Below are 21701 nucleotides of genomic sequence, written 5' to 3'. Positions count from 1 at the left end.
GCTACTTTGGGCGGACACCTGAGGGACCGGTCATGGACACTGCTCAGAATGCTTGGCACAAAACACCCTTCATGCTGAGCTGGGCCAATCACAAAGAACAGACTTTATTGAAGTATTTGGCACTAAGACCCAAGTCCCAGCCCTACAGCTGAGGACAGGGCCACTTTCAACTCTCGTGTCTTATGTCGGACGAATAAGTTAATATTAAGGACACTCAGGCCTAAGAGCTTGGGCCTCCATGGAAGACACTGGGGGCGGGGGCCGCTGAACACAGCAAAAGGGACCTAGCCACAAAGCGCAGTATCGGGTCAAGCATAACGGAGAAGAAAGGGCCCGCGGTGGAGACTACTGTTAGATGTGGCAGGGGCAGTGAGAGAAAAGCCAGCGCCGTCTCCTGAGGCTCACTCTCCTCCCCAATGCCTGTACACCACCCTGGTTCTTCCCTCAGCAGCCTCTGCAAACAGCTATGCCACTGTGTGTGTGTGGCGGGGGGGACATGGCACCTCCGCTGGGCATCACAGTTCTCAGAGCCTTCCGCTACATTCACTGTCTCTGTTCCAGTCCAGGGAACTCACAGGATAGAGTTCTGCATGGGCAAAACTGGAGTCAGCACTCCCTATGCCATCTGTTGCTTCTTCTTTGAAGCAAGATGCTACCTGGGCATCTGACCTGGCAGCAAGGGAGGGCCTAGGATGAGAACCCGGGGATTATAAGTGGCTTAGCACTTCCAGGGTGCTGGGTTGCATTATTAATGCCCTCTAAGACAACCCAGCATCTTGTCAGGACTCAGGAGGGAGCATGCCCATGTGTGTACAGATAAGGACTGCTCAGAGCACATGTGTGGCTGGGTGGGGAACGAGAGCAGCAACTCTCATCATCGTCCTCAAATATCAGCCCTCAACATGCCACCAAAGTGATGCCTTTCCAAAAATATTTGTATGCTGTTGGTTTTTATGATGATGATGAAAAGATGTCAGTGGGAGTGGTAGGCTGCCGGGCCTTTGTGAGGCCCAGCAGTGCTGGTCCAATGCTGAGCTGTTCCCCACCAACCAACAGCACAAGCCAGACCCAGTCCAGGACTCTGAGGCTATGATTTGGTGTTCCACTGGCCTGGGAGCCCAAGGCATAAAGAAGAAACAGTGATTGGGACCCCTAAAAGGGATTTATGGGGTCCAGGAAGATACGACTTCACCAGGATGTACTGACCTTTAACCACCCTTGTGTGCATCATAGAGCACATTACACAGGGGGAGGAACAGCGGCCCCAGCCTGTGGTACCCAGAGACCTGGGAAATGGAGACACCCACGCCTGAATGTGGGCCATGTCCAGCCTCCACAGTGCCAGAGCTGTTCTTTCTCAGAAACAGAGCACAGAGGGTTTGAGGAACTCTGAGGTGGTCCTCTCTGCCACCTGTCTTGCCTAAGGAGACAGATGTTGTAATCAGACAGGCAAGGCCTTAAGTCCAAGAGGCCAGACTCTGGGGATAAGGTGTAATCATATTGCAGGGAGCTCGAGAACAAATCACAGATATAAATCCTCAGGTCAGGACGTCTGAAAAAACTTGTTAAAAAAACCCCCCAAACCAAGAAAGGTCTCAGCTCCAGATCATCGGCCTGCGATGGAAGTGGGGGAGCTGAAGGAGGCACTTGAAGGGTGAGGGGCTCAGCCCTGGCCCCACTGTGAAAGTCTTTTTCAGCAGTGGCTGAGGCACGTGGAACATGGAGTTACACCTGGCTGATGAGCTCTCCATTCTCAGGGACGAAGACTTGCACAGGGGCCCCGTCGGGTGATCTTCGAAGCACACACACAGTGGGCATCTGCCAGGGGCAGGAAGAAAGGAGAAGGGGGTGAGCCAATCAGGTAGAACTGTCAGGATAGCAAGCCCAGTTCCACATGGTTACCCCTTACCAACAGCAGCAGCAAGGCCTTGTTGCTGAGCCCCTGCCTCCCGTGAGGCTGTGTTCCCCAGGGATCATCCTCTATCCATTTGCCACTCCAGGCTCCTTTGGGGTGCGACAGGCATCCTGACCTCCTTCTCCCCACCTTTCCTGGCCTCGCGTCTCATCACCCTCCCTGTCTGGCAGGTTGGGATGGGCCAGGCCTGGGCCAAGGACAGGTCCAAGCTCGCAGGAAGGGAAAGCACATCAGCTGGAGGGTGCGGCCTGGGTCTGTGCCAGGGTGCTGCCCAGCCCAGGATGGCCGCTGCAGCCCAAAGAACTGGTGTGTGTGTTCCCGTGGGGGTGGGCACTGGGGCCCATGCAGCTGGGCTGCTGGGAATCTGGGGTCTCAAAGAAGCAGACTGTTGGTAACTTCTGGAGCACATCCCTGGTGGAGCTTCAGTACCAGGGAGGGAGACAAAGAAATGATTCATAGGTTCTCTCCCCACTTCGAGGATGAGGAAACGAGGTCACCAGGCTGTGCTCTTCTCAGTGTCAGGGAGCTCTGTCCTACATACTCCCCATCAACTGGCCTCTGGGGACCTGGATGATGACACTGTCACTTACCTAGTGCTCACCATGCACTGCTCTGATCATTTAGCCTCTTAACCACCCCATGCAATGTGTCCTTTACTACTCACACCTTACAGGGGCAGGTAGAAGCCCAGAGGAGTTAAGTAACATGGCTTGTAAGCAGTTCTGGGATCCGAACCTAGTCATCTGGCTCGAGGATCTGTGCTCCTAACTAGGATGTCACCTGTGTCTCAGCTTGGTGCCATGAGGGGCATCAGGAAGGGACACAACAGACAGGCGATCACAGGTTCTGATTTCCGAAAACCTATTTCCAGACTCTCCCTTTATCCTAGGCCCTCAAGTCAGGAAATTCCAGGGGTTAATTTGGGTAGGACTTGTAATTATGAAGAAACTTATCTGTCTTATGGATCAGCTGTGAAGCCATGGGGAGCTCAGTTATCTGCGTGGGTCATCTGCACCCAGGCACGTGGTATGTGCTCTTCAGCTAGACATGGCAGGCAAATTAGGAGGTGCCCCAGGGAAACCAAAGGTGCCTTCCAACACCGAGGAAGTGTTTTTCTGGCCTAATGTTCCTAGCTGGGGATCATCCGACCACTAGGCTGCTAGTTTGATGTTTTTAATTTCTGGATTTGCCAGAAAGCAGCCAGCCCTGCTTGGTCTAGCTGCTTCCTGCCCCGCCCCAGGGGCCCTCCGGGGTTGCTCACCTGTGCGCGGGGCCCCAGGGCTCGCCCAAAGCCCTCTCTCCCGGGGGGCAGGCTCCGCACCCGGAAAGCTCCTTGGCGGTCCAGCGAGTGTGGGCGGCTGCTGCGAAGGCGCGCGCGCTCGTGCCACCAGCGCAGCTCCTCGGAGACAGCGGCCTTGGTGAGCGCTCGGCCCGTGGGACTGTCCTTCAGCGACGGCGTCCGCACCACGCGGCTGTGCGCGGGCACGAGCCGCTGGTAGCACAGGGGCGCGCCCTCCTCGGCGCGAACAGGGCCCAGGCCCGCGTGGCACAGCTCCCACTCGCCCGGCGGCAGGTGGCTCTCTGCCACCATCACGTAGCGCCCGGCCGGGAAGTACCCAGCCGGCAACAGCAGCTTGGGGTGGTGGGCAACCAGCTCTCGGCCTGCGGCCGGGCCCCAGGCCCCGTGGTGGCGAAGCGGCTCAGGGAAACAGAGAGGCCGCAGAAAGGAAATGTCGGGGCTGCTGCTGCCCGGCGAGGTGGGGTGGGAGATGCTGGAGACATCGGAGCCGCTGTCTTCTGAGCAGGAGTGGCAGGCAGCGGGGGGCAGCGGGGGCTTGCTGGCGGGGAAGCAGGAGTCTGGCACCGTCACGGTGTAGTGCGTGGGGCGGCGGCGGGGGAAGGCGCTGCGTCCTCGGCCCTCTGCCCCGGCCCGGAAGGAGTCCACCCTGCGGGGAAGGGAGGCGCTCTGAGTGGGGCCGGGCCGGGAGCAACGCTGGAGCAGCAGCGCCCCACCTGCAGGTCAGGCATTAGGCCTACGCCAGGCTTAGTTCAAACCTCCAGAGCAAATGGAGGAACCCCCACCCGGGGTGCCGTGCAGACAGCATATTCCTCGGTGTGGAGTCCCTTCCCAGGCTTTTCCACGTCGGGACAAAGGGAAAGCAAGAGCTGACCCTTGGTGGGGGTTGGTTCTAGCAGCCCCATGGATACCAAAATCCACAGGTGCTCAAGTTCCTGGTAGGAAATGGTATAGTATTTATACATAACCTACACACACCCTCCTGTATACTCTCTGCAGAGTACTTAGAACATTTAACACAGTGTAAATGTGTTTATACTGTATGTTTAGTCCTTATTACTGTATATTTAGGGAATAATGATAAGCAAAATAGTGTCTGATAGGCTGAGGGCATGGCTTGGAGGTACAGTGTTTGTCCAGTATGCATAAGGCCCTGGTTAGATTCCAGCATTGCCAAAAAAAAAAAAAAAAAAGGAAGTCTGTATTAAAAAATGTCCAGTACAGATGCAATTTTTTTAAAAATCGAAGTTTTGATCTTCAGTTGGTTGAACTCAAAGATGTGGAGCCCAGAGATATGGAAAGCCAACACTATGCTACAGCTGTGTCACGTATTTTCAGTCAGTTCTGTGGTCTACTGTGTTCAGTGGCATCTCATCCATGGAATCTGTTCAGGCACACACTGTCAGGAGTTGAACTTGAACGTGAAAAGCCATCTCATGGTTGTGAGGGCAGCTCTAGGCAGCCCAGGACCAGATGGGGTGGAAATCTAACCCCGCTACACACCCAGGCATGAGGCTTGAACACTAGGCCTTTTGCTAATCTGCACAAAGGCACTGTTTATAAAATGACCCTGGTCATAGATAAAATAGAAAATGCATCGCTCTACTTGAGAGCAACTGTCCCATGCAGCACCCAGCCCAGTGCTGCCCCATGAGCAACCTGGAGAGGCTCTGATGGTGCCCCGGGCCCCCATGTGGTGTGGCTAATGCTGCCTGTCATGGCTCACCCTATTCCCAGGTAGCAGGGAATTTGGCAAAGAACATAAAGGCAATTCTCATTATTGGTAGATTCAGTATTTTCATATTTGCCTAAAACCTTGCTAAAACCTATTTGCTAATTCCAAAATCAATATACACAGTGTAGTCATGATCACTTGAGAACATTGCCAGAATATCAAAAAATTTGAGTTGCTTTAAGTACACATCACTAGCTGAGGTAGAACAAGGTTAAGCTCTGCCTTCTTGTTTCAGATCTCAAGACCGGAAACAAGGGTCATTTTTGTGTTATTTCTTAGTACACCTTAAAAAAAAAATCTTTTCTATATTTTTGTGCTTTTGCTGATTGTACTATGTAAAATGGCCCCGAGAGTAATCTTATGTGTCTATTCATGTGTGTGTGGTACTGGGGCCTCCTAGCCAAGTGCTCTAACCACTGAGATACATCCCCAACTTTCTTTTTTACAAAATTTTATTTTGAAACAGGGTCTCACTAAACTGTCGAGACTGGCCTCAAACGTGCTATCCTCCTGCCTCAGCCTCCCACATATTGAGATTATAAGGTAGGTCCCATAACACCCAGAGTGTTCCCGTTTCCTGGAAGCGTCCGCCCTTCCACTGTAGCACTAGTGGTGGGTGTCCCTGCCTCTCCGGGGTAGGCTCTCTTACCTGAGAGACTGCGACTGGCCCCGCCTGCCCTGCATCTCGGGGGTGGCCGGGGCGCTGGTGCGACCCTGCTGCTGTCCTGGGACACTTCGGATGGGCACCACATGGTAGGAGGCTGGCTCCAGCAGCCACAGGCTGGAGGCACTGGGCTCGTCCTGGGGTGTGGTGGCCAGGCTACTGCAGAGGGATTGGAGAGAAGTAAGTGACAGGAATGTCTCCACCTAGGGCATCATGAAGTGCAGAAAGGTGAGGGCACAGTGAAAGGGGCCTCCAAGGTAGGGTACAAACTACCAGCACCCTTGGGGAGCTGCCAGTGGTCAATCTCTGCTGTCACCCAGCTAAGGACACCCTGATCTCCACCTTCCCCCTTTTCCTCCTGCCCAGCTGAGGCCCCGCCTGCTCCTGCCCTCCCTCCCTCCCTGACCTGGACTCGCTGCTGGGCTCCGAAGACTTCCTAGACTTCTCATAGGGGTGGTCGAGGCTGGTCTCCTTCCAAGGACTGCTCTGGATGGGTGCTCGCTCCAGGGCCCCAGGCTTGGGTCCTGCTGGCGGCAACCCCTCAAGGCTCTGGGGTGGGAGAGGCCGGGAAGGCAGGGCTGGGGACTCCGGGGGAGGTTTTGGTGTTTGAGAGTCCTCTGCAGGGGTAAAAGAAACCTGGTAAGGACCGAGGCTGGGGAGCCAGCCCAACAACCTCTGCTGCCTCTGCCTTCTCCCTCCCATGTCTGGCTTGCCCCACTGCTCCCAGCCGTCGCTCCAGGTCCAGATACTAGAATTGCTTTTTCTCTTTTGGGACCCCCTCCCTCCCACAGGTCGACTTTACTCCTGCCTCCTTCGAGAAGCCTCCCCAGGTTGACTTCCTTGGCTCATATTACTCCACTTCTAACCTTTGCTCTTGGTGCCATGTCTGCAGCCAGCCTCCATTTACGTTTTTCTTCTTCCTGGCATGCCCATGTGCCCTACTTTCCTACTGACCTGGGCACTTTCTGGGGCAGGACTGCAACACCTCCTCAACCCACCCTCACCCTGACATCCTTAGCATTGGTGTACAGTGGGGTTCTTTGGTTGTTGTCTGTTTGTTACATAGGGCCTCACTATGTAGCCCAGGCTGGCCTCAAACTCATGGCGATCCTCCTGTATCAGCCTCCCGAGTGTTGGGATTACAGGCATGCACCACCATGCTGGGCAGTGTACGGGTTCTCAATTCATAGAGTCCTGTTTGCTCCCCAGTGCTACCTTCTTTTCAAAACTGATAATGATTGTGAACAGATGGCTCAAAGGCTCTGGCTGGTTCAACCTGAAATAAAGCCCCAGGGTAGAAGGACAGCCAGGGCTTATAGACCCTGCTGGAATTCACCTTTCTTTTCCTCATCAAAACAGTAAAACTTCTAGAATGAGAGACAGTCGGCACATCCGCACCCTCAACTGAGCATGTGCAGAGGAAAGCGATACCAAGTCTGCATGAAACGCCGGGCTGGTACCTTTTCCTTCGTGAGCTCACTAAACCTTCCCCTCCCTGTTTGACATCCTCACTACCAAACTCTGCCAAAGCCCCAAGTTCTTGCAGGAGGAACCCAGCCTTAACTGTAGTTCCCAATCATCCCTCTCACCTTCCTCCAGAAGTAGGCCATCGGACAGGGAGCTGTCATCGGAGGCACTGAGCTCTGGGGAAGTCAGAGGGCAGAGAAGAGGAAGAGGTGAGGACATTAACCCATAGACACGAGTAACCAGCAGTAGTGAGCAACCCCAGCCCACACATCTCCAGGACAGCGCTACTACAGGAAATACCCACTGTGTGCTAAATACTCTCTCCTGAACTGAGATGTAGGAAAAAGAAAATCAGAAGTCAAGGACTACGAAGGCCGAGGATATAGCTCTACAGCACAGTACCTGCCTGGCAGGCCCCAGGTCCTGAGTTTGATCCCTGGTACCAGAAAAAAAAAAGAAGTCAAGAACTAGGAGACAAAAAACATGATTTTAATCTTGGCTCTGTCATTAGCCATGTAACTTTGAATAAACTATTTCCGGGCTCTGGACCTCAGTTTCCCCATCTGTCAAAATAAGCTAAGGCTTCTTGATAAGAGAAGGGAAAGGCGAAGAGCCACTTGGGAAGACACCTGGGATGAAATGAATGTTGTCAACTTTTCTAGAGTCTTCTAACATCGTAAGTACAACTGAACTCCATCTAGGAACTCCTGCACTGCCAGCAACAAGAACAGTGAGAGGTGGGAGTCAGCAGTGGGAATCGGGCCAATTTAAATTAACATCTGGCCAGCCAGCCCTAAGGAGGAGTCTTCAACTGGTGACAAGGCAAGTCACCTGGAGGAAAGGGAGTGTGGCATTTCTGCATGGAACAGCAGGAGCTGCCTCCTAGGAAAGATCTTGAGAACAAGCCTGATATGACCCGAATGGAACTCACAAAGCATTTTTAAATGTTTAACAACGGAAGTGAGGAAAAGGAGTCATGGCTGATACTTCTACAATGCCAATACTTTGCTATGTACTCTCTACAACTGTTTCATGTAATTCTCATAACCATGTAAAGTAGTTACTATCCTCTCCATGTACCAAGGTTGAGGAAACCAAGTCTCAGGAGTAACGTTTGGCTCAATCCACCAAAGGATGGGTGAGTCAGAGTTCACACAGAAAGCCTAACAAGGGTCCAGGCTCTTAAGCCTACCTTTCATTGGCTCTGCTGTTAGCCAGTATCTAGTGCATAGGTCATTGTCAGAAAGTTCTAAGAAAAGTAAACAGTTCCAGCTATCTCAAAACCTTTATAAAAGGGGTTGGTAAGCTACAGCCCATGGGCTGAATGTAGTTCACCAGCTGTTTTTACAAATAAAATTTTATTGGAACACAGCTGCAGATTCATTTACCTAATGTCTGGCTGTCTAAGCGTCTAAAATGGCAGACTTGTGATGAGATCACATGATCCACAAAGCCTAATGCATTTACTATCTGGCTTTTTGGCAAATTGGAAATACTTGCCAACATTTGATTGGTAACTGAAATGAAATAAAAACTTTACCCAGAGCAGTTCCACTCTATAGGAATATGGTTCAGGGAGCTGGGCCTAACATGAGAACAGCCAGCCAGCCCTGGCTTTGCCTGGCCCCCAGCTAGCCTTTGCTTTAGGGTTCAGTGGAGGTGACACCCTCTTATTGAATTCTGGTTCCCTGCCTCTAGTCTTTACCATAAAATTAAGATTTTTATTTTTTGCACATCTCAAGTTGAAAAAATGATGGAACTGTTACTCGTGGACCAGCAGTGCAGCCTAGGTACAACAGGTGTGCTTTGGTGAGAACACGGGTCTGGGACCCACCCCAGTCCTTCCCTGTCACCGTAACCTTCATGTAATCAGCCAGGTCTGTTTTGGAGGCCAAAAGGCACAACGCAAAGAGGAGAATCTAGAGACACATGGCCTTCACAGAGGGGGAGCTGGCACAGCATGCTGATCTGTCCCGATGCAGGTGGCTCCTGAGGGCTGTCACTGTCTCAGGCCCCATGTCCTGACCCAGCCCTGGCCTCCATCCAGCATGCTGAAGCAGCACGCCCCGGGTGGAGACAATACCTACCAACTCAGCATTCTCAAAGCTATACTGTCCAACATGGTAGACACCACCACATGAGACTATATTCATTAAAATGAAACCAAGTTTAAAGTTCAGTTCCTCAGTTGCACTAGGCACAGATCAGATGCTCCGTAGCCACCTGAGGCCAGTGGCTTCCACACTGGACAGCACAGATAGGGAACAATAGCTGAAATGCTAATGGACAGTGTTGCTAAAGACTGGTACTGTCAATCAACAAACACACACTGAGCACCTGTTCCATCACAGAGGCATGTGCTGGGGGTGGCTCTCATCAGGTTCACCCACAGTAAATTGGTTCAACACCTGACTGCTCCTTGCCACCTGCAGAGTCTGGCTAATTACTCTCACCTGGCATAATCACTTCCCCAAATTGAATAGCTCTTGTGGGAAGATCTAGGGCATGGGGTGGGCTTTTGTTTCTTGGTTCATTTGCTTATTTTTTCCTCTTGAATTCAAAACACCTTTCAGCTACTAATTATCCATCCTTCTCTACTTCTTTCTTTCTGAATGAGCACAGCTTGGCAGAGAAGCCACAAAAGAGGAATCACCCGTCAGATCTGCCTGCTCCAGAGCTCCCAAGGCCAGGCATTAGAACCCAGGACCTTGGCCCATGTGAAGAGCAGGGCTAAGTCTAGGAGCAGGGTCCATGCCAGAGTTGGCCAAGGCAGCAGCTGCATCAGCTCTTTCCCCTGCCCATCTCGATTTCTCCTGGGCAGAGTGCCCTGAGAAGGTTTCAGAACCTCAGCCTCCTGCCTCCCACAGAGGGTTAAGCCAGAGCCTGAGGCATGTCCCGGCCTGCTCTCCACTCCCAACAAGCAGCGTCATGGGTCACAGTGGCGGCAGCAGAGTGACATCTCACTGCCAGCCCAGGCCTGGACAAAAGCTCCCAGCGACTGCAGTGCCTGTAGGCAGGGGCTGCTGAGCAGTACAAGGCTGGAGGGGACAGAGGGACTGAAACCTACTGGGACAGGGCACATCTCATCATCCGGATGGCTCCCCACAAGCACAGAGCAAGTTGGCCCTTGGGGACTTCCATGCCCAGGGCAGAGCTGCTTTTCCCAGGAAGGTCCATGCCAGGGGCCTGCAGGGAGTGGCGTGGGAATGGAGAATGTCTTTTCCCTAAGAGGTTTGAGGGCCAGGAGCATTGTCCTGTAGCCAGGGCAGGCCAGAGGCACTCAGCCAGAGAGACATCTGGCCACTCACTCCTGGATCAGCCCAATGCTCTTCTGGGTTTACTGATCAACTGTCACATAGAAGCCCCTCCTTCTTTGTCATCTACACATGGCTGGTGTCTGGTGAGACATTCTACCATAAATAAAAGGGCACAGGTGGGCGCAGATGCTGAGGTATCTGCCTGCCTCACTGGCCATGGAGCATGGGGGCCAGGGAGGGCCATTGGGCTTCCCCCTGAGTGTCCCAGTAGGGAAGGACAGCAACAGTGTGACAAGCCAAGCTGAGGTGCAGGGATTGCAATCACTTGCTAAGCCGGGCCCAAGGCCTGGGATCCAGCTCTGCCCCAGGGCTGCTGTCCCCTTGCCTGCTCCTCTTCCCACAGATGCAGCCAGGGAGGCCTGGGAGCCATGAGCAAGGCCTGGGGGTGGGGACTGGAATGGAAGTCTGCAAGTCGAGACCTGACAAGCTGAATGTGGGTCGGGACAAACAAAATAATCACACCTTGGGGTTCAAATCCCCCGACAGGATGCTGACCCAGACTGGACATGCTTAAGTCACATTCAGGCTCCTGAGACTGACAGTTCACTAGGTGCCCGACAGCCACCTGGAGGGGCCAGGGGTCAGGGACTGAACCACAGGCACAACAAGGCAGAGAACAGATGTGGACTCCCCTCCTGACAGGCCACTTGTAGATACTGAAGGGATTGCGGGCTCGGCACCCGAGGGGCTGAACTCCAGCCCAGACATCCTGTGAGTACCAAGTAGTATGGCCCTGAAACAGCGCTCTGACCAGCTACTCAGCAATGGTCGTCCCTGCACTGCGGAACTGGAGCCAGGGGAAAGTGCATCACTTCAGATTCTCAGGTTCATTCCAGTACCCTGCCCCAGAAAAGCTGCCGCCCTGTGGGCTCTGGATACTCTGGCTGAATAAATCCTTGGATTAAGCTCAGGGTCAGCCTTCCTGTCTAGGAAGTCTTCTACCCCTCACCCCCAGTACGGGGGATTAACCTCAGGCCTTCCTCTGGATCTACACCCCCAACTCACTCTCACTCTCTCTCTCTCTTCTTTTTTGAGACAGGGTCTTGCCAATTTGACAAATTGTCCTGGCTGGATTGGAACTTGTAATCCTCCTGTCTCAGCCTCCCAGAGTATTAGGATTTCTGGTGGGGACCACCACCCCTGGTTTAGAGTCTTCTGAAGCCTTTGCCGAGCATGCAGGGGGGAAGTGGGAACTTCCAGGATGAAGAAGCCTTGCTGGGGCTGCAGAGGGCAACGAAGGGTCGAGGTGGGCCCAGGAAGCAGGTCTGCCCCGCTGGTGGAGCACTGAATGCAGTGCCAGGTGCGCAGGGGCACCAAGCCACGCTGACCACCACCCCACACGCGTTGTGCGCGGTGCAGACCGCGGGCCTCACCTTGGCCCAGCAAGTGGGCAGCGGTGGCGGGAGGGGGCTCACTGTTGCGCCGCCGCTCGCCCAGGCTGCGCTGCAGCTCCCGCAGCTTCTTCTCCTCCTGCAGCGCCGCGTGCTTCCGCTGCCGGCGCGTCTGCCTGCTGAGATTCTCCTCCGCGCACAGCCGCCGAGCAGCCTCGGTTATCTGCAGCTGCAGGGCCAGCTGGCTTTCCAGGCTGCTCAGGGGGTCCTGAGGAGGGCTGGGAGTGAGTCTGGGGACAGGGCAGGCTCTCAGGGGCCGCTGGCCCATAGCTGGTGTGGCGGGAGGGGCTGAGAGACAGACAACTTGCCGGGTAGAAGCTGGCATGGGCACCCACCCCTAGCCTGCCTGCCCAGCGGGGCTGGGTGGGAACCCAAGCAGGACACTTTCCCTCCTGACCCCAAAGGGTTGGGCAGGCCAGCCCTTGTGAGCCTGCACCATTCCCACCGAGGGGAAGGGCAGGCCAAGCCGCCCCTGCCGCCTTCCTCCTGGGCTGAGGGAGAGGACAGCCCCAGGGACGCACTAACCTGCCTCTCCGGGTGGTGGCTGGAGCTCTTAATTGATCCTCTGCCCATGGGGACAAAGCCAGCATCCTCCCTTGAGTGCCCAGCCCCACTCCTGAGGTGGCACACTCCCCCAGCCACGTGGCCACCCACGGGAAGCACCCTGGAGCACCTCCGAGGTCAGCCTTGGGCCCTGAGGGACAGTGGTGGCCTCCCAAATGCCTCACCTCTCTGTGCAAGGCCCACTCGTCCAGCTTGTAAGCTGCCCCAATCCTGCGGCGGACTTTGGGGGCCTTTTCTCCTGGTTTGAGGGGAAATTCTTCTGGCAAGATGCCCGTCAGCTCCTGTGGGGGAGCAGTCAAGCCGGCGATTCTCCTCCTGCCCAGCCTCTGGCTGACATCCGGTAGCCCACCACCAGGCCTGCACTGCACAGGTCCGCCCTTCCCCAGAGGCATCTGGGACAGCTGGCCACCCGTGCCCTGGCCATCCTATCATCCTTCATTTATCTTCTCATTCCCATCCTTGGGCACACTCCGCCTCCCTCCCCGTTTCCTTCACATCTTCTGATCACTTCCTCCAGAGGGCTACAGAATCCCAGCTCCAACCCTCAGATGCACTTTAGTCTCCACAGCTGCCTGTCCAGCACCAGGTCAAACGCTGAATCAGAGGGACCCAAGGCCCAGCACTGGTCTGATTTCCAGAATTCCCTTAAGAATGGGGATACCACCCTCAGCCCTAATATCCCCAAATCAGCTCCAGGTGTGTAGGAGTGTGTGGGGCAGGGGCCGCCCAGGCCTCACCCACCGCCTCCCGCAGGCAGAGTCTCCGAAGCTCCTCCAGGCAGGCCTCCAGCCGAGCTTCCAGAGCCCGCTGCTGCTTTCGCACCGCGTGGGTCAACTCCTTCATTGGGGAGACCGGGCTGTCAGGGCCTGTGGGAGGGCAAGGGGCACATGCTCAGGGATGCTGAAGCAGGACACCTTAGGGAAGGTTCTGACCACCTTCAGGGGAGTATACATCCATACACACAGCCCCATGCCTGCTCACAAATTACAGACTAGCTGCTGTGGCCTGTAGCATAACCACAAACCCCAGTCTACTGGCCGCCCAGCAGTGGCAACATGACAGCTCCCAGGAAGGGCTGCCCCACCTGCTGACCTGTGGTGGGGTAAGGGCTGCTGGCCTCTCTGGTCCTCTTATCAAGACTAGGGCAGACTAGACCCACCAGTTTGTTTCAGCCAGACACAGGCCCTTAACACTTGCCAGATAAGCTTTTTTGACTTCTTAGCAATCACTGGAGCTAAAGTTGAACACTCAGATCCCATTCATATAGGACCAAACTCCAGCCAGACCCTCCAAGGAGGGAAACCTCGCATCCCTGAGGCCCTCGGTAGCTCCCTGCTTCCCCCAGCAGAGGCCTCTTTTCCCCTCCCTCCTTGGGCTTTGGCCGCAGGGCCTGGGGGCAGCGGGCGGGGGCACTGGGATTTCCCGACCACTCACCAGACTGCAGGATGATGCCACTGTCAGTGTCGCTGACCTCATCCTTACTCTCCATGGTGGATTTCGGGCAGGAGGGGGAGCAGAGCAGGGCGGGGTGGTGCTGGTCCCAGCCTGGGCCAGGATGTGTAGGTAGCCTGGAGTCCTCCCAGCTTTGAAGAGAAAAGAGAATAATAACCAAAAAGCTCTATGTCGACCCCTTTGGTTCCAAACAGCTTAGAGGTAGACTGGAAGACAGAAGGATGGAAGGAGAGGAGCAGGAAGACAGAACGGGTGAGAAAGCCAGGAGGTAGAGGAAGAAGTCTTCTTGGGCACAGCTGTCCTCAGCCCCATCATGTCCTACTGCCCCAGCGGTGTGAGCACTTGAAGTAGCTGGACATGGGCACCAGCCCAAGACCTTGTCCAAGGGCCACCAGAGTCCAGGGATCCCCCTCTCTGGGCTAGATCCTCTAGGCAGGTGTGGCCACTTGATGCCAGACAGTGGCTCCTGAGACTACTTTGAGCCACCAGCCCAGGTCAGGGTCCCAGCTGGCCAGGGCCTGGCAGCCCCTGGCTGGAAAGGGGTGGGGAAGCGGGCGGAGCCCAGGCGGAGGTCTGGAAGGAGAGGCCAGCCACCTCCTCACTGAGTCAGCCATTGAGCAAGAGTCCAAAAGTCCTTCCGAGTTTCTGTCTGGAGCTTATCCTGCTGCCTTCTCAGAGCACAAGTCCACAGTGTGGGTGGAGATTCCCACTAACCCTCACGAGCAACTAACAGGACAGAAGAGTAGGCCTGGGAAAGCTGGCCACAAACCAAGGCGGATAGAGAGGGGACTTCGGTCAGCCTGTCCCTAGGAGTGCGGTACCTCCCTCAAGGGAAGGAGCAATGGTGCTTTTACCGACCTGTGTAAATAGCCCAGCTTATCAGGGTCCCATGGGCAGCAGCAATTAAAACCATAGCCCTGAAGACAAATGTTCCTTGCACTTTGCAATTTCAATTTCCAAGGAAGTCCAAACAGTGCATGGTTGAATTTTTTTTTTTAAAGTTTATATGAGGCCTTTACAAACACTCCACAGAAACAGTGGCCGTACGTTTCAGTAACCCCAGGAATTCAGGGTGACTGTTTTTAGCTTTGCACTGTTCATCTGTCCCAAACCCTTACCCCTCAGCCTTTCCCCAAGCTTGGCCACGCTGTCATCCTCCTCAAAAGGCTGAAGGGTCCAGCTGGAACTAGGGAGCAGGATGGACTCTCAGCTGGCACCCTGAGCCTTTTGGCTTTGGACAAAGGGAGGAGGTAACATCAGAGTTGAAGCCATTAATTAGTCACATTTGCCAATTAATTATTAACCACTAAGGAGCTACCTTGAAAAGTTGGGACAACTCAGGCCCTGGAGTGGGGACTTCTGGGAACTAGGGGGATCCCTTAGCAGGCCCTCTCTCTCCTGCAGCTTCCCCTTTCCCAGACTGACCCAGTCCCCCACTACCCCACTGTCAAGGGGGAGGCCCTGACATTCATAGGGGTCCCAATCTGACCCCGGAACTTGTGGCTCTAAGTGAGGCTCAGTTGTTCCACCACCTATATTACCTGAGGAAAGTCAAAGATGGGGGGGGGGAGGTAGCCCTTTCCAGCTCCCAAGGGTGAATCAGGGCCTCTTGTCAGGACACAGTCAGGGAGCAGACCCCAGGCACCTGCCCTGCAGAGCTGGAGAAGCTGCCCAAGTCCACTGGAGCAGACCTGAATCCACACCCACGGAAAGGGGGGCATCTTGGGTGTCTAAAGCATTGCTCTAGATAAAGGCAGCTCAGCAACAACCCCACCGCCTCCCCTACCCTGGAATCCCTCCTGGTCTTCCCACTCGCAGTCCCTCTGGGCCAGCCCCAGCACTGAGCCCTAGGAAGCAGTCCACCATGCGGAATGAACAGTCCCCAGGAAGAGGCAGAGGAAAGAAGACAGGAGGGGCAACACTGTGGCACTCTTAGCCCGGCCATCGGGACCCTCCCCATCACAAATGAACCCCCGAAGTCAGCCCTTGGGGCTCTTCGCTCCAGCTCATCTCTGCTGGCCCTTTCTCCAGTGGAGATTACAGCCCGGGCCCATGGGCAGGCTCCTTGCTGGAGCTCCCCAGCCCCCTGTTATCCCTGCGCCCCAGACCAGACCTGGGCAGCAGCTGGAGGCGGCCACAGCCAAGCTCCCTCCCCTGGCAGGCCAGCCTGCCCCAAGCCCCCAAGCCCCGCTCTCCCCTGCCCCACCCCGCCCTCACCTGCTTTGGGGTTTTAGTCCAGGAGATCAGAAAAGAAACCCCTGTGCCCAGGTCAGGAGTCTAGGGGCCTTGCATGCTGCCTCTAAGCCTCCTGGGCTGCTGGCCGGCCAGGCCACCTGTGCTCTCACTCTGACTGTTCCAGCTCCTGCGCTGCTGGCTGCCCCTCTGGCCGTCCCTCCCAGGCTGCTGGGCCAGGGGAACCAGATTACTTGTTCCGACTTGAGTCAGAGGGGAGGAGCAGGTGAGCAAGCCCTTCCCTGAACTAATCCTGACTGCTGACTGTTGCCGGCAGGCAGCTCCTGGGCCTCTGCACTTCCGGGCCAGAGGGGAGCAGGGAAAGGGGGCTCCCCAAGGAGAAATCCCAGCCAGCAACCTGGGGCACTCCTCAAAGGGACCCTAGCGCACTGCTCAGGGCTGTGAGGTGCCACAGTGCCCTCCTTTTCTGCCTGGCTCTCCCTGCCTTCCTTGGCTCCAAGTCTCCCTTTCCAGAAACCGAGGACCGCCAAGTCCCCCAAACAGGTAAGACGTCCACTGTGCATGGGGTTACTGGCAGGAAGTTACACACTCCATGCAGAGGGTCTTTGCTGTGCCCCAGACACTGAAGTGGAGACCAAGGCCTGAATTTTGTGTCTCCCACATCAGGATTTCAAAACCTCACACTAGGGGGTAGGAGGGGCACACTGGTAGTCCCAGCTACTCAGGAGGCTGAGGCAGGAGGATCACTTGGGCCCAGGAATTAAGAGATCAATCTCCCTTCTCAAAACAAAAAGAGAAGGAAAAATCTGCTCAAGGCATAGCTCAATGGCAGAGTGCAAACCCAAGGCTCCGGGTTTAACTTCCAGCCCCAAACAAAACAACCCAGTAAAATAAACAAAACCCCCTCAGGTTGGAATTGCATTTGCAGAAGGGCGCACATCCTCGGTGGGTGGTGGAGTGGGAGGACCAGGCCCGTTCTCTCGCTCTCCCCTTCCCTTTTTCTTTAGTGAGGATGAAGCAAGTGGCCCCCGCAGCTGCCACTTCCCCCCAGCATTCTCTTTTTATCCCACACTTTTGCTCACACCGCAGCATAAGGCCTTCACGGCCCCGTTCATAATTTAACTCCACCTCCCAGCAGCACGTCCCTGGGGCACTGACCTGGGCCCCGTCCTGTCCCTCATTCTGCAGAAGGGTCCCCGTGGGATTCTAGCCCTTAGGCCACTCCCCAAATGCAAGGGACCAGAGGCCGAAATGGAATCCGTTCCCTACAAAACAATAACCCCCCCACCTCCCACCCCCGAAAGAGATCCTCAAGCCGGTGGCCAACTGTGGGATCCAGAGCTGCCCCAGTGGTCACTTCCCCTTGGCAGGCACAGTTCTGGTCCACACCCTCTTTCCAAACAATGCTAGCCCGGAGCCTGGGGCTGACCACCTTCTCCTCTCCCCAGCCTGAGGCCGAGGGGCCCCCACAAGGGGCAGTCCCTGCCCTGGCGGGGAGCAAGCTTTCTGGGGCTCCCAAAGAACCCGAAGCCCTTCCCTTCCCCCGCCCCCGCAGTGCAGCAGTCCCTCCTACCCCCTGCAGGTCTGCACTTTCATCCAGGGTCGGCCAGACAGGGGACGACTTTGGGGAAAAGCAGCCTTTCCTGGCCTTGCCCCGCTCTTAGCTCCAAGTGGGGAGGGGTGGGATTTTCTAGAATCAGCTCATAACTCACGTTTTTAAGCACATAAAATAAAATTAAAAGGATCACTAGGAGAATCAATTATATTGCAACACAGTTCCAAAACCAGAAAGACATGGCAACATATATACTTCCTTATTAGCATTAAATAGGATCCAGCAGTAGGAAAGTGCACACAAGTGATGAGCGTAAACAATATTTCAAGGTAGGCGCTACAACTGCAATGTGACATGAAATTGAATTTTATCAATGGCAGTCACAGGTATTACCAATGCTTCTGTGGTCTGCTGCTTTTACATTTCAAAGTGATGTTAAATTTCTGATAAATGGTGGTGAAAAACTAAAGATGCAAGTTCCCACTCTCCTAAGTTTACAAACCCTCTCCAAATCCTATCCGCACATGCCCGTAAACTTTTTAGAACTTCTGCCCTCAGGTAACCCCTATCTAGGTGCAGGGGAGAAGTGAATCAACCAAGGCCTAGACACACCTGGACACAAATTCCTTAACTTGAATTATCTTCTGGGGAAAGCCTGCAAGCCTTTCACTAGTGATCCATCTACTTTGGAACTAACTGGCTTTTCAAGAATGGACGTTCGGAGAAGAGGCCAGGTCATCCTGTCCACGATGTCAGAAGCTCCAAGTCCCCAGCACAGACTCAACTTCCCCTAAAAGGAAGCACGTGGCCTGGAAAGAGCCAACCACCCCAGACCTAGCAACCTCCCCTTGTCCCTTTCTACAACCCAATACTGCAACTGATCGCTGTGGCAGATTTGAGCTTAGAACTCCCAGTCTCCTTGCCGGTTGGTTGCACAATAAAGCTTTTTGGGCTTTTTTTTTTCTTTTGGCAAAAACCCAGGGTCATAGTATCTGCTTCTACCTGTGCTGAGCAGGAGCTTTTCCTCCGTAACAGGAGAGAAATCAACCTACTTGCCCTGGGCCCCAGGAATTCTCAGAGACATTTCACTGACCCCAGTTCGCAGCCAGCATTTCCCAACCTAGCAGAATCTAAGGTCTGGCACGTGGCTGGCAAACCCACCCTCCCAGAGAATCCCAGACAGGGCCCGGTGGATCTAGCTGATTACATGGCATCTAACTCAAAATGCCAAGGGAGAAGTGGGCACTTCAGAGGCTGCCCTGGAAGTTTCGCTGCAGCCCCAAATCGCAGAGCACCATGCCCAGGCCGCCAGCAGGTGAGGCAGTGGGGTTTCTTTGCACAATACAGAGGTGATTGGAATGTGACCTTGGGGAATAAGAGGCCTTCCCCAAGAAGAGAAAAAAACGCCCTCTCCTTTTTGGGGGTTTTCATTTCCTAAGAAAGAGTCCTGAACCGGAAAGCTTTTCCACAGCCCTGTGCAACCAACCATTCTCTCATTTTTTTTTTCAAAGTTTCTTCTTTTACGTTTATCCGAACTTCTTTAAACCGGGCAGCTCACACGATCATCTCCGTGACCCCAACTTCGTCCAGCAAAGTACAGTCTCCGACAGGCCTACAATTCCACCTAATGAATGAACTAGTAAACGCTCAGCCGCTAGAGCTAACTGGAAAGGAAGGAAGGGAATTAGCCCGGACCCTGCAGGCAGGAGGGATAGGAGACCCTCCCTGGACTGTTTTGTTTCTCCCCTCTGCTCCGGGCACACTGGGAAAGGTGTTCGCTGCCACCGGGCCACGGCGGGGTGGGCCGGGCCAGGGGAATCCCGGCTGGCCTGGAATGCGCCCTGAAACCAGACCTCTAGGCTCTCTCCATAAAAGCCCCTTTGTCCCGTCCACCCCGCTCCCCTCCCCCACCGCGCCCTCCACTTCCAGGCCGGCCTGAGACTTTGCTCCTTTTGTTCGGCTGCTCTCTGCCTCCCCGGAACCTGGCCAGGAGCTGCACAGGCATGGGGAAGGTCGGAGGAGAAAGGCTGAGGAGTTGGAAACGTCCACGTAGGGTAGGAACCCAGAATTCCCGCCCCCTTCTACAAGGACCCCCATCGGCAGAGGATGCAGACCGCGGGCTCAGGGCTTGATTCCCTAGTTCAGCCGCACCGGCCCCCGAGGCTGCCCCCTTACCTGTCCCGGGGCGCTCCGGCGCCTCCCGCCTGTCCCCGCGCCCCCCGAGCGCGGCCGGCAGCGTCAGGACCTGTCGGCCCGGGCCATCTTCCCGCGCCCCGCGCCTCCCCCCGGCCCGCCCTCCCCGGAGGTATTTCATTTAACTTCGGCATTTGTAGCATCCCAAACGTTAAAGATCCCAAGACATCTGTCCCCTGGTGCATACCAAGGCGCCGGGAGAAGAGGGGAAGATTCGAGGAGGGACGCGAGATTCCGACCCCAGGGCGGGGGCGGGGCCGCTCGCTGGGCTGGGAAGGCGCCCGCAGGGCTGAGGGTCCCGTGGGAGCAGCGGCTCGGGCCCAAGGCTGTGCCCCTGTCCCGCCCGGGGACGCCCGCCTGGCCGGGCACCCCCGGCGCTGCCAGTTCGCGCGGCCGGGGCGGGAGCAGGCTCCTCTCTGGGTCCGAGGGCCGCCTTCATCCGCGCGCTCCGGCCTGGCTGGGGGCAGCTTTCATTCCTGGAGACCCCGGGGTGGAAGAATGGAAGGGGTGGCGGGAGGTCCGCTCCCCTCCACCGCTCGCTGCTCCCCCTCTTGCCCCGGAGCCTCAGGTGGAGCTGGCCTCCTCGCCTTCCCTCCTGCGGCCCAGCCGGGTCCTGCTGCGGACCAGGGCTGCTTAGAGGGCAGGGCCACACTCCTGGAGAGCGCCTCCTGCTGCTCACTGCGAGCCGGTGGATCCCGCCGGTCCTCTGACCCTCTTCGCACTCCCCCTGCTCTTTTGCTCAGGTAACATTTATTGAGCACCTACTACTATCCAGCACCGTGGATCCAAGTTTAAGCCCCTTCACTAGAGGGTTCGTCCATCCAGATCAAGCAACAACAGTGTCAGTGAAGTTGAGCCAGGAGAGGGGAGGCCGACCCGGCCTGAGGATGCCCAAGGGCTGGCCTGAGCAGGTGGTGCCGGAGGAAGCTGGGAGATCTGAGACGGAAGTGAGTGGGTGTCAGAGGCCCAACGGTGAAGGGCCGCAGCAGGGCCCAAGAGCTGCTGGGCATTCAATTCAGGGTTGAGGAGGAGGAGGGGGAACCAAGATGGAAGAGCCATGAGACTCAGGGTCCTCCAGGGGCCCTTCGGGAAGCAGGCCAGCTCCCAGTGGTTGTCCAGATTGTGCATCCTCCAGAGTGAGAAGGCTCAGCTACTCACCAGGCTTAGGCAGGAGGATCGAAAGTTTGAGGCCAATTTAGGCAACTTAGTGAGAGTTTGTCTCAAAAATTAAAAAGGGCTGGGGCTGAAGGTCAGGGGCACAGCGCCTGCCTACCTCGTGTAAGGCCCTGGGTTCTATCCCTGCCACCAGGCTCTGCTCAGCTAGCTCGTGGCCTCAACTGGAATTGCCTAGAGCAGCTGCCTTTGTCTAACATGTACAGAGGCGCTGTCTAAGCCTAGTTGAGCCGAGAGTGGTGGGCTAGCTAAGGAGATAAGTTTATCTTGAAATGGAAGGAGCCTGGGCGTGGTGGTGCATGCTGTAATCCCAGCACTCAGGAGGCTGAGGCAGGAGGATTGCCTTGAGCTTGAGGCCAGCCTGAATTACATAGCAAGACCCTGTCTATAAATAAATAAATAATAAATAAATAAATAGGAAGCTGCTTGTAGTAGTCAGAGTTCTCCAAATAAACAGATCTAGTAAGGAGTGTGTGTGTGTGTGTGTGTGTGTGTGTGAGTGAGATGGGGTTAAAGAACTGGCTCAGCAAGCGATTGTAGAAGCTGTGTGAGCCCTCAGGCTGGAGACACAGGGTGGAGCTGCCCATGGGGTCCGAGCAGTTTGCCAGCAGAATTCCTTCTAGTGCTAGAGGTCGGTTGCTGTTCTGTGAAGGCCCTCAAGTGACTTTTGAGACCCACCTGTGTATGGATCCAAATGTTAACCTCATCTAAAATACTTCCACCAAAACATCCTGCATAATGTTTGACCAGATATCTGGGTGTGTGGTCCAGCCGGGCTGATACAT

General features: G+C 55.3%; 1 protein-coding gene and 1 long non-coding RNA gene across 9 annotated transcripts in view; one reads left to right on the top strand and one right to left on the bottom strand.

Annotated features, from left to right (window-relative positions):
- Positions 1–80: 80 nt before the first annotated feature.
- Inava (innate immunity activator) lies at positions 81–19954 on the bottom strand. Of its 3 annotated transcripts, none has more exons than XM_021242424.2 (10): positions 19931–19954; positions 13785–13933; positions 13092–13216; positions 12515–12631; positions 11769–11994; positions 7201–7254; positions 6018–6228; positions 5597–5770; positions 3177–3861; positions 81–1818 (listed from the first exon to the last, which is right to left on the bottom strand). In XM_021242424.2, the coding sequence occupies exons 2-10, from the start codon at positions 13837–13839 to the stop codon at positions 1726–1728; spliced, it is 1740 nt and encodes a 579-aa protein (XP_021098083.2). In that variant the 5' UTR covers positions 13840–13933; positions 19931–19954; the 3' UTR covers positions 81–1725. The 3 variants fall into 3 exon arrangements, with proteins under 3 accessions (XP_021098083.2, XP_021098081.2, XP_004862319.2); XM_021242422.2 differs by lacking the exon at positions 19931–19954 and adding an exon at positions 19726–19928; XM_004862262.3 differs by lacking the exon at positions 19931–19954 and adding an exon at positions 16020–16386.
- Positions 19955–20142: 188 nt separating this feature from the next.
- LOC147823179 (uncharacterized) overlaps positions 20143–21701 on the top strand; it is an 88367-nt gene continuing 86808 nt past the window's right edge. For all 6 annotated transcript variants that reach the window (XR_015444216.1, XR_015444215.1, XR_015444213.1 and 3 more), the window contains exon 1: positions 20143–20486. This is a non-coding gene — a long non-coding RNA (uncharacterized LOC147823179). The remainder of the gene's footprint in view (positions 20487–21701) is intronic.

This window comes from Heterocephalus glaber, unplaced genomic scaffold (assembly GCF_053883595.1).
Source record: "Heterocephalus glaber isolate CG9 unplaced genomic scaffold, H.glaber_assembly_v1.0 deba00001600, whole genome shotgun sequence".
Lineage (NCBI taxonomy): Eukaryota > Metazoa > Chordata > Mammalia > Rodentia > Bathyergidae > Heterocephalus > Heterocephalus glaber.
The sequence above is the reverse complement of the archived record's forward strand: the minus strand, read 5'-3'. Positions and strand labels throughout refer to the sequence as shown.

Coding starts and splice junctions, on each gene's coding strand:
- Inava (XM_021242422.2), bottom strand. CDS start 19,928: ATGCACCAGGGGACAGATGTCTTGGGATCTTTAACGTTTGGGATGCTA. Junction 12,632..13,091: donor GACTCTGCCTGCGGGAGGCG/GTGGGTGAGGCC, acceptor GCTCCCCCACAG/GAGCTGACGGGCATCTTGCC. Junction 6,229..7,200: donor TGGCCTACTTCTGGAGGAAG/GTGAGAGGGATG, acceptor TTACCCCTGCAG/AGGACTCTCAAACACCAAAA.